Source organism: Nicotiana attenuata, unplaced genomic scaffold (assembly GCF_001879085.1).
Source record: "Nicotiana attenuata strain UT unplaced genomic scaffold, NIATTr2, whole genome shotgun sequence".
Taxonomy (NCBI): domain Eukaryota; kingdom Viridiplantae; phylum Streptophyta; class Magnoliopsida; order Solanales; family Solanaceae; genus Nicotiana; species Nicotiana attenuata.
The window spans coordinates 48,888-62,785 of NW_017675647.1; the positions used below are offsets into that span (position 1 = coordinate 48,888).

The following is a 13,898-nucleotide window of genomic DNA, read 5'->3' on the forward strand; positions in this document are numbered from 1 at the left end:
AAAGAGGCTTATATAGTCATCAAATAACTTTTTTGTTATGTATTTTATTTATTATATTATCCAATGTTTAGTATAGTTACATTTATAATAGAAATTATTAGCTTATCACTTGTTTGATATTTTTGCCTGCTAATTTTTTTGTAATATAATAGAAGATATATGTTTTATTACTCTTAAAAATATTTTTTTAATTTTAAATGTTATTACATTTTTCTCAATAATATTTTTTGAATTTAAATGAATAAATTAATTTATTTCAAAAAAGAAAAACGAAAATGATTTTAAAAAATAAAATAAAGAAATTAACTAACCTAAACCAACCCTCACCCATGTTTGACTAGTTAATTTCTTTGTTAATTTTCAATACATAATTTTTTTGTTATTAACTAGTTATGCCAGGTGACTTTTTCTAGGCTACCACTTGGATTAATGTGGTACCTTTTACTTTTGCTTTTAATAATATATAGATAGATTATTCGCATATTACTTGTTTAATATTTTTGTCTGCTAACTTTTTGTAATATAATAGAAGATATATATTTTATTATTCTTGAAAATATATTTTATTATGTTAAGTTTTATTATAATTTTCTCAATAATATTGTTTGAATTTTAATGAATAAATACACTTTTTATTTCAAAAAAGAAAAACGAAAATGATTTATAAAATGAAATAAAAAAATTAACTAACCTAAACCAACCCTTACCCATGTTTGAGTAGTTAATTTAGGTAGTTAATTTCTTTGTTAATTTTCAATAAATAATTTCTTTGTTATTAATTAATTATGCCATGTGGATTTTTCTAGGCTACCACTTGGATTAATGTGGTGCCTTTTTTTTCGGCTTTTAATAATATATAGATATAGATATAGATTTGAATTAGCAATTTTTTATTTTTTTATTTTGATTTTTATTATAAAATAATTCTAAAGTTCCAACTTTGTTGGAGCTTTGTCACTTGTTGTCTTATGGTTATACCACTTGGCATCATATAATTATTTATTTATATATATATATATATATATATACACACACACACACACACACACGCACACACACACTACAATATTAGAAAGAAACTATTCCACAATTTGAATTAAAAGTTTTTATTATTTTATTTCATTTTTTATTTTAAAATACCAACTTGCAACTACTCCCCAATTTGAGTTGGTAATTTTTTATTTTTTTATTTTAAAACTGCAACTTGAAACTACTCCTCGATTTAAATAGGTAGTATTTCTTCTTCTTTTTTCGTTTTTATATTATAGCTAATTTTATTTATGTATTTATTTATTTTTCATTTAAAAATAATTTTAAAACTCCAACTTGAAACTACTCCCACCCAATTTGATTGGGTAGTTATTTTTATATATATTTATATTTTCGTTTTTTTATTATAACTAATTATAAAATATCTATATTTATTAATTCAAATAAAGTAACAAATTTTAATATATATATATATATATATATATAAAATACAGGTTGTGGCTTTTTATTTTTTATATTTTTGTTTTTATAGATATTTAAATTCAAAAATAAGAACTAATGACTAATTATTAACTAAATAACTAATTAGTAACTAATTATGTTATGTGGCTTTTTTTTAGGCTGCCACTTGGCTTAAGGAGAGGACAAAGTCCTCTGCTTTTAATAATATATAGAATAGATATAGATTTGGGGACGTTAAGAAAATAATTAATAGTGTTGTGCCCTACTCTAATTTGAAAATAAGTTCAAGTTATATGTACTAGCGGTGTGAAAAATATATATTATACAGTGTATAAGTTACTTATTTTCTCCGTATCTTCTCATCTCTTAATCAGAGTCGAACAAACAGGGACTATCAAGAGGCCCAAAACACCAACTCTAATTGGGTTATCAGTGAAGGAAGTGCACAAATAGTCGTTTTCAGGACACATATTTAAAGAATAATCAAAATTTACATATTACTAAAGTTTAGCCACCTCATATCAACTTCAGACCGTCAGGTCTGAAGCTGAAATTGCGGGTCTGAAATTAACTTCATACTCTCTGCCAAAGCCTAACTTTAGATCCGACATTCTGAAGTTGACCCGAATGTCTAAAGAAGAAGCAGCAACAACAACAATATGGGAATTTTCAAGTGTGCCAAAATGGGATCTTCACACAAATAGCCGATCATATTTACAATTTTTTTAGCTTTATACATAATTATGGTCACATAATACATAAATTATGCATATGTTATACCTTCACCAGCCATTTTTAGTTTAAACTGTTTGATGGATGGCTATTTGGGTTAATTCTTCTGCCAAAATTGGCTAAATTTTAAATAATTTGATATGTTTTTCCTATTTGTTCAAATCACCCATCGAGCTCACCTATCTTACGGCTCGGATTTACTGGTCCTACACCAATACAATACTCGCGACCGCAGAGAATCAAAGCTCTTTCCTTCTTCCTCTTTTGCTTGTTAACAGAGATCCCTTAACTAACGACTCCTTCCTTGAAAGAGACATCAAAACTATACATTTCCGATCTGGAAAAGCAAATTCACATAATTTCCCTTTCATTTAGCAATTTTCACTCCGTCCTTATAAAAAATTTTCCCCAAAAAGGTTTCGAATTCTATGCATTTGGATGAATTGATTGATCTCTAGGCTTTTATTTACTGTTTCAGTTATTCCACCAATGGCTTCGTGGCTTCGAGCTGCTGAAGGTATGATAATTTTTTTTTTCGATTTTATTTAATTAACATTGTTTAAGCGGATCCAGAATTTCATTCAGTTGATGCACTGTTCAATGTATTTTGATATCTCAAATTTTTTGATATGTGTGTGTGTGTGTAGGTGATAACTTGATAGACTGTTTAATGTATATAGATGTCTCAATTTTTTTTATCAGTTCTTATATGTGTGTGTGTAGGTACACGTTATATATATACACATTTAAGATGATTTTGTAGAAATGCCCTACCTGAAATAGACTAGCGAATGTATTTTAGGTGTAATTGGTAGTTTAGCGTGCCTTCTTCTATTGTTAGATATGAATTCAATCTGCTTGTAGTGTTTGTTAGGGGCGGATGTAGGCTTTAATATAAGAGTTTGGGGCCCAAACCCTGTATTTGTATTAAGAAATCACTAGACATGAACAAAAGTTGAATTCAAAACCCAGTTACTAGCACTTGAGGTCGCTGTCCTAGAATCCAGAAGTCATAAAGTTCAAATCCTGGATCCGCCTTTGGTGTTTGAAATCCTGGATCCGACTTTTGTGTTGGTAAAAGGTGTTAAATTTTCATTTTGATAATGAATTCGAGAGTTGTGTTGTTTTAAATACATGCGGCAATATAATGCTTAGCTTCTTTAGTAAATGCAATTTATGTTTCAAACGCAATAGCTCGAGCTGGGTGACGCATAAAGTTTGAGTTTACTTGGAGGTTTGTGTTGAAATTTGGAATTATGAGATGTAGAATGAACAGCTCCGGCTCTTTTAATGTGGGAAAATATACAAATTTGTGTTTGTACTATCCGGAATTGCTCAATTTTGATATCGTTTCACTTTTGGTCCATTCATATCCTTGCTTTTAAAAATGGCTCATGTTTGCCGTTGCCATTAACGGAGCTCCAGGCGTTGGTGGACTCCGCGTATTGAAATTCTTTGAGAAAATAGGTCCAGGTTTACTCAACTTTTGACTGTTGTTTAAATTTACCCTCAGGTTTGAGCTCTTTTAAAGATCAAGGTAAATAATGAGACCTTTTCATGGACCAAAAGTCTAACAGAGGACAAAAATGCTCAATTTCAGAAAGTACAAAGCCAAATTTATCCTTTTTCCTTTATAATGTTGATAAATTATAAGTTGCTCAAAAATTTCCTTGTCCTTTTGGTTTGATTCTTGATAGTTTTTTCTGCATTGTGTGTCCGTTGGTGTGCATACCACTCTATAATTATGAATGGAACTTGATCCCTGTTCAAAAAGTCAGTTTCCGCGCACTACCAAAGTGCTGTTTTAAATACACCCTGCTATTATGAATTCTCAAAGTTCTCCTTACTTCCCATGTTCCAATCTGATTTGAAGAATGAGAAATTATTAATTAACAACCAGCTTCCACTAACAGAATGTACTCTTGTAAGTGTTATTCGGTAACATGTATTGATGGATGGATGAAGGATGCATGTTAGTTTCAATTGTGTCTTTTTCTGGCTCATCAACATGGAAGATCTTTCCAGATCTATTATGATTTCCTAACAGCTGAAATTTACTTTGTTACGTCAGATTTGTTTGAAGTTGTAGATAAGAGGGCAAAGAGCGTAGTCGGCGAGAAATCCGATGAACAGCCCAATGTTCGGAGTCCAGGTATAACCTTTATAGTGTTTCTTTTTGAGTTTGTAAAATTTTCAACCTCAAGGTGCAGCTTTTGGTTTCTGCTTTTGAACTGGTTTAGAACATTCCTGCTTAAGACTTCCTGTAGTTTAGCATCAGAAACGAATATCTTCTAGTGAACCTTCAGAAGAATTCTGAAAAGGCAACAAGCTAGCCAAGGGATAGCACAATCAGATTTTGTCTCCAATAAATATTAAGCTACACTACTTACTGAAAACAGTAGGGTACTTCAAGATGCACATTTTGGTTTCTATTCGTGATCATGTTAATTGGAAAAGAAAAGTGGTCATCTAAGCATCCTATAACTTTTCATATATTACATTATTATATTTAAAGTAGCCTCTGCGGATGGTGAATAAATCATTCTCTTTTTTTTTCTTTGTCTTAGTTCCGAATGAAAAAGGATCTCAACCAAAAAGGTCACGGCAAAAAAAGAAGGTAGTGTTTTCGTTCTCAGTACAATGATATTTTATCTACTGACAGTTTTCAGAATTTTAATAATGAGGTTCTCTGCAGCCTCAAAAACGACTCTCTTCTAATGAACCTTCAGAAACAGCTAAATTTGAAAGGGAACAAGCTAGCCAAGTGATGTCACAATCAGATTCCGTCTCTGATAAAGACAAAGCTATCCTACTCACTGAAAACAGTGGGACAATTCCAGGTAGTCCTAGTGGCAAAACTAGCACCGAAGATAAGCTAAAAATTGCTGAAGATGGTGCCTTGTCAGACACTCCTATATCTGAAACAACCTCTAACAATGAGTTAAATCATCATGCTGATCACGCGGAAGTAGCAGAACCTGTTGATGTAAAAATTGTGAGTTCAGAATCTACTAGTGAGCATACCAGCGGAAACACCTCAGATGTTCCTGGAGAGACTCCTTTGTTGCCTGCTGTGAAAGTGGTTGATGCTGTGCAGGACAACTCTCCAGTAGATTCCAGTCAAAACACAGTTCTTCGTGATGCTGGATCTCCTGCAAACTTTGAGCAGGAAAGATCTAAGTCTTTAACTGCAGATGAACCTGTTAAAGTTGATAGGCAGTTGAAGGATGATAATACCAATGCTGAACCAAATCCTGACCAGAAGCAGCTTCTAAAACATAAAACTGTTAATCCGGACGAGAAGCAGCTTCCAGAACATAATACTGCCACGAAAGTACAAGAGCAACTTGATGAGGTAGAGTCTGTCTTGTAAGCTAACTCTTGGTTTATCTCTAGGTCTTGTGATAAGTTCTTTTGACCACATTTATTTTTTCAGGCTCAGGGACTGCTTAAAAATGCAACTTCTACCGGTCAGTCAAAAGAAGCACGGTTAGCCCGTGTAAGAATTCATTACTTCATTATCCTCTGATTTAGAATTAATTGTAATGACTTCGATTTGTGCATAGTTTTTTAAAAATTCTGCAAAAAGAAAAATTCAAAAAATGCATCTGTTTAAGTTTGTCAAGAATTTATGGCAAAATGTTTTTTCCAAAAAAATATTTTTGATGCAGTTTAGAGTGTTTTTCAAAGAAATAGCTGCTATTTAACTCTGAGAAACAACATTTAATCTGGTGATTAGTTGCTGAATTTACCTTCTGTTTCATTTTTCTTCACCAAGTACATGGAAAATGGTGCTGGCTGTTAGTACCTGTAAGTGCAGTACTGTCTTGCTTTCATATATGAATTAAATTAACCTTTGAACAAAAATAAAAAAGATGAATACGCCAATACGGTTTGTTCGAAGACTTCATGTCAGCAATGTTGGTTTCTCATAAGTCAGAAATACGTGTAATATTCATGTTGTAAAGATTAATGAGCAAGAAGTCTCCATTTCGCTCAAAAAAGAAAAGAGAGAGAGAGCAGTATTCCTTGCTAATTTGAATTATGCTGTAGAGAGTCAATAGATTAAATATTACAAACATACATAATCTCATTACATCCTAATTTATCTATCACGAGTATGAAAACATGTTAAAACTCCTGATATGCATAATTGAGAGGCTGCTTTGCTTGAGAAACTTTGTGAATGACATAAATAGTTGAATAGATTCATTATCACGTTCATAATATAATTAACAATATTTTTCGTTTTTGATGTGTTTATCAGCTGCTGTGCAATAGACTCTTGTTCTGTAGAAAGTTAAGTTTCATAGCTTATCATGCTTTTACTCAAACGCGCAGGTTTGTGCTGGACTTTCATCACGTCTCCAGGAGTATAAATCTGAAAATGCTCAGCTAGAGGAGCTTCTTGTTGCGGAGGTGAATATGAGCGTCTAATTGGAGAGTACCCGAGTTTTTAAATCTCTGCATTCAAGTCCCTATTGATTATATGCCGTTTATTCTGATGTGACAGAGGGAGTTGAGTAAATCTTGTGAGGCTCGGATAAAGCAGCTTCAGAAAGATTTATCTGCAGCCAAAAAAGAGGTGTCCAAAGCAGAGTCCAGTATGGCTGAGGCTCTTGCTGCAAAGAATGCTGAAATTGAGGTTCTTGTTAGTTCTACAGATGCACTTAAGAAGCAAGCTGCACTATCCGAAGGAAACCTGGCATCCTTGCAGGTTCATTTCAAACTACTTGTTAGCCTTTAACTTTTACCTCTAAAAAAAACTACCTGTTAGCCTTGTACCACGGCACTTGCAGAGTGACATTCCGTTGTATCTGCATTTTGTGCGAGTATATCATCTATGTCAGTCTAATTTATTATTATGACTTCAGTTTAAAATTCTAATGCTTGGAATTATGTGTCTATTGGTGGTTTCCTAGGCCAATACAAGTGAAACTTCTACAGTTAAAAGAAAGGACTTACCCTGAGGACTCTGTAGTTTTACCATTCTGATCTTGTTGAACTATCAGTATTTTTACCACTGTGTGCCCAGAAATCAGTTATGTCAAATGGAAAGGAAGGCTGAGTTTTGTTCTGCTTTTCTTCAGGCTAATATGGAGTCTTTAATGAGAAACAGGGAACTAACAGAGACAAGGATGATGCAAGTATGTGGATATCTATTCACGCATATTTTGGATATTATTTATTTTGTTTTGCTTCTCCTGAACACCTTTATTCCTTAAGGTTTTCTGACTGTGTTAGAAAATTATTTGTTCAGGCTTTACGGGAGGAGCTGGGTGCTGCCGAGCGAAGAGCAGAAGAAGAGCGTGCTGCTCATAATGCTACCAAAAAGGTTTGTAACTGAAAACTAACTTGCTGAGTATTCTATATAAAGCAGTAGCAACATGTTTGTCTAAGGATGTTGAGAAGTGATTTAAAGTCTTAAAGCGAGAAACAATTTTATATCCTGAAATCTGCATGAATAATTTAAGTCAAAATAGCAGAGAACTTCTCATTCCTCCCTAATATAGGTTTCTGTTTTAAACTGCATAGATGTGTTTCCAACGCCGCTCCCCTGCAACCCACTCTCTGAATCTGAAATGCATCCACCACAGTGGCCCCACCTAGAGTGAAGCCCTGTGCATGTGGAATTTTGTTTTTTGATGTGCTGTTGCAATTTAATAATTCATTTCATCTGTAAGAATAGGCTTCTATGGAAAGGGAGGTAGAACTGGAGCACCGAGCTCTAGAGGCATCCACAGCCTTGGCCAGGGCGCAGGTATTCTCCGTCTGCAAGTACAATCTTTTATGCGGTTACATCATGAATTGTAAATTATGATAATCGTCCTTTGGTTCTTGCATGCTGTTGGTTTTATGACATAGGGATTTAGCTGTTTGCTTTAACATATAATGACAAGCCAGAATAGTATTAGCTTGAAGAGAATAAGACATTCCGCTGAAAAGTTCTTGAGTTCCTGTAATGCCTTGCTTGGGTTATGGTGCAGTATCCTGCTCCTGGAGAATGTGTATATTCTAGAGACCGAAATGGTAGTGACAAATTGATAATAAGAGGTAGACTTTGAGCTGACTCTAAGAGCTAGAATTGTGGCGTGAACCTATTGCCTATGTTGTAATTCGACAACAATAGTTGTTTGTAGCCATTTCTAGTTTACCACCCATTGTTGAGACATTGTCCTCAATTACGAAAAGAAGAGGGATTACTTAATTACTTTTACTTTCAATTTTTTTTCCAACAGATGCACTTTGTTCCATGCCACTTCAGATCGTGCTTAATTGGACTAGATTCTAGTAGTTGTCTTTTTGGTCTTAAGCAAGAATCGAAATGAACTGAAGCAATTAACTTCATTTTAATTATACATGTGTACCTAGCAATTGGTTTATTGTTTGTATTTGTACATCATAAGTTTCTTTCGGTTTGCAGCACCATAGTCTCCTTATAATGCATGTGTGATTGTCATTATTTAATGAAGTAAACATACATTTTTAAATCTTTGTATGACTATTGGCATTAGAGAACAGCTGATGAAAGGACTGCAAAAGCAACAGAGCTTGAGCATAAGGTGGCACTGCTTGAGGTAAAGAATAATTGTTCTCATGTCATCCATTATGTGACTCTTTGGCTTTATTGGTAATGAAGGATACCTTAAAACAATAATTAAAGGATTTCTTCAGCATTTTTCAATTTATCCAATAGTATGACTGAATCTGGCAGGTTGAATGTGCAACTCTCAATCAAGAACTGCAAGACATGGAAGCTCGTGCTCGCCGTGGACAAAAAAAATCCTCAGAAGAGGCAAATCAAGTGCATCAGGTTCTATAACTCTTATTCACCTGAATGCATTTCGAAGTAACATGAGAGAACCAAGAATTTCAAATTACTAGTAAACTTAAAATTTTGATGGTTGCAAAACACTTGAGTTTGACGGAGATTATGAAGAGATAAATTCTCATCTTACTAAGTAAATTGTTATGCTCCTGATATTGAAGTTTAACTCATGCAAGATTAGATATTTTCATCCCTACTGTACATACTATGCCTGTAGAATTGCGTTGGCATGTTGTAAATTACAACTCTTACCTAGACAAGGGACCTTGTGTTTGACATTATCAGCCATGCTTGCTGCACTTTTGAAAGTTTGCACTTGCAACTGGATCCTTGATAGCCATAGATGTTTCATCCAGCCTCATATTCGTTTGTTCAGTTGCAACACCAAAATGAATCTTTTCTGGTTTGCTGCCTGAGACTGTTTGAAACTGAAATGATGCATGTCAGCCAGATAACCACCTGAATGGCGAGTAATTCAAACCTCCAGATGTCTGTTTTAACCTCATTTCCCGATCATGCAGATGCAGGCATGGCAAGAAGAAGTGGAGCGTGCACGCCAAGGTCAGAGGGAGGCTGAAAGCAAGCTTGCTTCTTTGGAGGCAAGTTTGTTGCTCTATAGTTAGGCTCAATCTCTAACTAGTTTGTGCTAATATTGTACTAGTTTCTTTTTGTTGGTAAATAAAATGATCTTTTGCTCTAAATTGATGCCTTAATAACCAGTGAGGGGTATTTTTCTATTGACTGTAGGCTGAAATGCAAAAGCTAAGAGTTGAAACGGCTGCGATGAAAAGGGATGCTGAACATTACTCTCGCCAGGTGAGTAAACTCTTGTTTTGCCCCTTCTCTTAGGATTTGGGACCTCCTGATCGGGGGAATATAAGAAGAGATTTTGTCGCATTTTGGCAAGACACTGATTATCTTAGCCCTATGCCATCCACACAGTATCTTTTTCCAGTACAAACTTTGAATTAGCACATGACGTCTTAAAGAGAGTGCTTTATTTGAGCAATGAAGGCAGCATAGAAGCTACGCAATTTTTTGGTGCTCATCCCTGGTTTTTTAGTCTTATATAGTCAATGAATGAGTAATCATCGTAAAATAATTGTGTTGTGTTGTGCTTTTTAGGTTCTCTTTTTCCCTATTACATAAGTCTGTGCTTTTAGGTATTAGCACATGAATGTGACAGCATTTTCATTCTTGCTTGTCATCTCTCTTTTCGGGCTTTGTATGACTTTTTGTCTACCTCAATTATCAATCTTTTAATCCATATTGATATTGGAATATACTGCTGCTGGTAATAGGAGCACGTGGAACTTGAAAAACGGTATCGTGAATTAACTGATCTATTGGTAAGTAAACTTACACTAACTCATGTGCGTTCTATATAGTTCCCGTTATTTACTTGTCGAAACTTAATTAAGTTATAATTCTTCCTGCAAGTTCAGTATTACAAGCAAACACAGCTTGAAGCCATGGCCAGTGAAAAGGCCGCGGCTGAGTTTCAGTTAGAGAAGGAAGTAAAGCGTCTTCAGGAAGTACAGGTTTGTGGTTTAGTTTATAAGAATTTTGGCATTGCGTTACATCTTACATTTCTACTCCTTGTATTTACAGTTGCAGTTTGATAAAGTAGTTTAAGTCACTTAAGAATTTGTCTTACAACAGTTAGAAGCTGAAAGAAACAGAGCTTCTCGTCGAGCATCATCCTCATGGGAGGAAGACACGGACATCAAAGCACTTGAGTATGTTACTATTATGGATTTATTTTGTTAACCTCACCTTTATTATATGACCCTGATTCCTATCCAAGCCTCAGCCACCCTTGTCCATTAGGAACAAAATTAGCCTCCCAGCTTTTAAGTTCCTCTGAGCATGACGCGCTTTTTTGTAACAATTTAACATTGCAGGCCTCTCCCTTTGCATCACCGTCACATGACAGGGGCCACGGTACAGGTAAGCTCTTTCTCATTTTTCCATCCCACCCTAAGGGTACAAAGAAAAACGAAAAGAAAAGAGTATAAGTTTTGTACTTAACCGGAAAGAGAGCCCAGAATCAGTAATTTAGTACTATTATTTTTTTACATGACTTGAGCTTGTTGTGCAGTTACAGAAGGCCGCAAAGCTTCTGGATACCGGGGCAGTCAGGGCAACACGATTTCTCTGGCGATATCCAACTGCTCGAGTTATCTTGCTTTTTTATCTGGTTAGAACAGATCATTTACTCTGCAAAAACTTTAGTTTGTCTTGAATGTTTGAAGCGAATTGATGGTATATGGTACTGTTGACAGGTATTTGTCCATCTGTTCTTGATGTATCTCTTGCATCGCCTTCAGGTATGCTTATCTGATCTTCTGCCCTATCTGATAGCTGAGAGTCTTGTACTAATATTTTGTCCCTTTGGGAAATCTCTAATTCTTAAGGAAATACATATACTGAAGGCTGTTAATCTGATGTAAATGAAAGTCATTTGGAAGCATGATTGCTAGGAAATGGTTGTTCTCTATGTTTATGTTTCTTAGTTTTCTGGAAAAGTCTGCATTCATTTAGTAGATTATTGCTCTTGTGTTTTCTGGAATTTAGGCAGACTATGCAAGATTTTAGTTTCCAATTTCAGATGTATAGTTTTGCTAGGATCCTTGTTTTTAGGGGTATATTTGTATAATTCGAGTTTCATGTAATATGCCGAAAATTCTGGAAAATAGGAAGGATATCTTCCTCCTTGAAACATAGGTTTTATTTGGTTGTGGAACAGCAAAAGAAACCACGGACAGAATTTGAAATAGACCCCAATCAAATACAAAGTTGCAGCATTTACTAAGGTTCAAAATAGACTTCAACAGGAAGATATCCTTGTGGGCTTTGAAATTATAAAGCAAATATTTCTTATCTGTGGATTATATTCTGCCTTTTCATATAGGCACAAGTGCATGTACATTCATATGTCCATCCAGGGGTGGATTTAGGGGGGCGGAATGGGGTTCACCCGAACCCTCTTCGCCGAAAAATTACACTGTATATATAAGGCAAAATCTGTTTTGTACCTCTATATATTATATTTTGAATCCCCTTCACATAGCCCAAAAGCATACTTCAGTGGTCAAGGGGGTTCAAAATCTTTGTAAGGTTGCTAGTTCGATTCCCATTGGCCATTGTCTCTTTTAATTTTTAAAATTTTTTGAACCCCCTTAGCGAAAATCCTGCCTCCACCACTGTGTCCATCTTATGTTTTATTGTTTCTTGGAATTTAAGTAGTCAATTTATCCATTGATGTGTAAATCTCTAAGCAGAAAGGCAACTGCTATAGTATTTCTCCACTTTATTTTTAATCTTAGTAAAGACATGGAGATAAATAGTGATATAAATTATGCTTTTTTTAATCCCTTCTGTGACACTGCAGGAACAAGCTGATACTTTTGCATCTAAAGAAGTTGCAATATCCATGGGGCTCGCCAACCAAACCTTACCATGAGCCATCCTACATTCAGGTTCTCTCTGCTCAATTGAGTTGCTCGATAAAGCAATATCAATTGAGCACCAGTAGTATCGCGGTATCACAAAATGTGTGAAGAGGAAAATTGCATTTGGTTTACTTCCAGCACAACTTGGAAGTTATATGATTTGTACTGTGATTGCAGTCTATTCTTCTTCGATGATCCTCCAAGAAAAGAAATTGAACATCAACTAAGGTCTAGGCAGTTTTTGGCTGATCCTTCTTCAGTAATTGAATGTCAGAGCATCTACAATCTTGGTACCCATGTCACGACGAATCTGAAAATTGACGGCAAGGGCATCAGAGTAAATATAATACACAGTTTTTTTCTTTCCTTTTTTTTGGGAGGGTGGGGGTGGGGAGGGGGATAGGCAGCAAACTCAGCATTTGTGACAAAATATGATACTCCATTGATTGTAATTGTCAATACATGAAAATTCGGTGTAAGCTATGAAATACTTAATCCAGAAACTGCCATTTTAACTTGTAAGGAAGGGAAAGGATTTTAAACGTTGCTATGAATGTAAATATGATGTAATTCTGTTGAAGGGTGTATTCTTTTATAACTATGACCACAGATTTTTTCTTCTAAGAGTTTCTACTTCTTTGATTATCGTAGAAGGTATCCTTGAGCCGGGGGTCTATCGGAAACAGCCTTTCTACACTCGAGGTAAGGGTAAGGTTTGCGTACACACTATCCTTCCCAAACCCCACTCGTAGAATTATACTGGGTTTGTTGTTGTTGTTGATTATCGTAGAAGGTATGATTGTGGTTTATAACTTTATGTAGGGGACTCATTAGTCAGTATATGAATCAACTGCAAAAGTGAACAATACAACGAGAGCTCTTCCAGGAAGCTAATAAACTCTTCATGTAAAAGTGTATTAGCAAGTTTCTTGTTTGACTGAACTCTCACTTTACCACCTAAGGTTGCGGCAGAGAGGTATAACTCGTCCATTCTTAACCAGAGGTCTCTTGCTTTGAACTGATTTAGAATCAGTAGGCAACCTAGGTAATGGCTGATTTGTGCTAATTCGTTGGCTTCTTTTTACCTAAAAATTCTGTGGGACGACAATTTATTTAACCTTTTACCACTTTTTAAAACATCGTGCAACTACAACCATTTTTGATAGACTTTTTGCTCTTCAAATTAACTCCTTTTAGGGTGTGTTTGGTACGAAGGAAAATATTTTCCGGAAAATGTTTTCCAATTTTCCCATGTTTGATTGGCTTAAATATTTTGGAAAATATTTTCCTTATCAATTCATTTCCTCCAATTGGAGGAAAATATTTTCCTTATCAATAGAAGGGAAAACATTTTCCAAAACTCCTTCTCAACCTTCCCCACCCTATCCCCCAACCCACCCCCACACCCCCACACCCACACCCACCCACCC

The 13,898-nt window shown here is 35.0% G+C and overlaps 1 protein-coding gene across 1 annotated transcript; it reads left to right on the top strand.

The window, feature by feature from the left end:
* The first annotated feature begins 2,439 nt into the window (after nucleotides 1–2,439).
* On the top strand, nucleotides 2,440–13,092 carry LOC109220291 (golgin candidate 1). Its single transcript, XM_019384758.1, has 21 exons — nucleotides 2,440–2,701; nucleotides 4,256–4,336; nucleotides 4,752–4,801; nucleotides 4,880–5,539; nucleotides 5,621–5,683; nucleotides 6,526–6,603; nucleotides 6,698–6,901; nucleotides 7,275–7,331; nucleotides 7,445–7,519; nucleotides 7,874–7,945; nucleotides 8,700–8,762; nucleotides 8,900–8,998; nucleotides 9,535–9,612; nucleotides 9,761–9,829; nucleotides 10,315–10,362; nucleotides 10,459–10,554; nucleotides 10,676–10,752; nucleotides 10,918–10,963; nucleotides 11,115–11,213; nucleotides 11,299–11,343; nucleotides 12,408–13,092. Exons 1-21 carry the CDS (start codon nucleotides 2,674–2,676, stop codon nucleotides 12,477–12,479), a joined length of 2,160 nt encoding a protein of 719 aa, XP_019240303.1. The 5' UTR covers nucleotides 2,440–2,673; the 3' UTR covers nucleotides 12,480–13,092.
* Nucleotides 13,093–13,898: the final 806 nt, after the last annotated feature.

Excerpts from the sequence above, each read along its gene's own strand:
- LOC109220291 (XM_019384758.1), top strand. The coding sequence starts at position 2,674 with ATGGCTTCGTGGCTTCGAGCTGCTGAAG. Across the intron at positions 9,830-10,314 it reads CTGAACATTACTCTCGCCAG|GAGCACGTGGAACTTGAAAA; the intron begins GTGAGTAAACTC and ends TGCTGGTAATAG. Across the intron at positions 10,753-10,917 it reads ACGGACATCAAAGCACTTGA|GCCTCTCCCTTTGCATCACC; the intron begins GTATGTTACTAT and ends TTAACATTGCAG.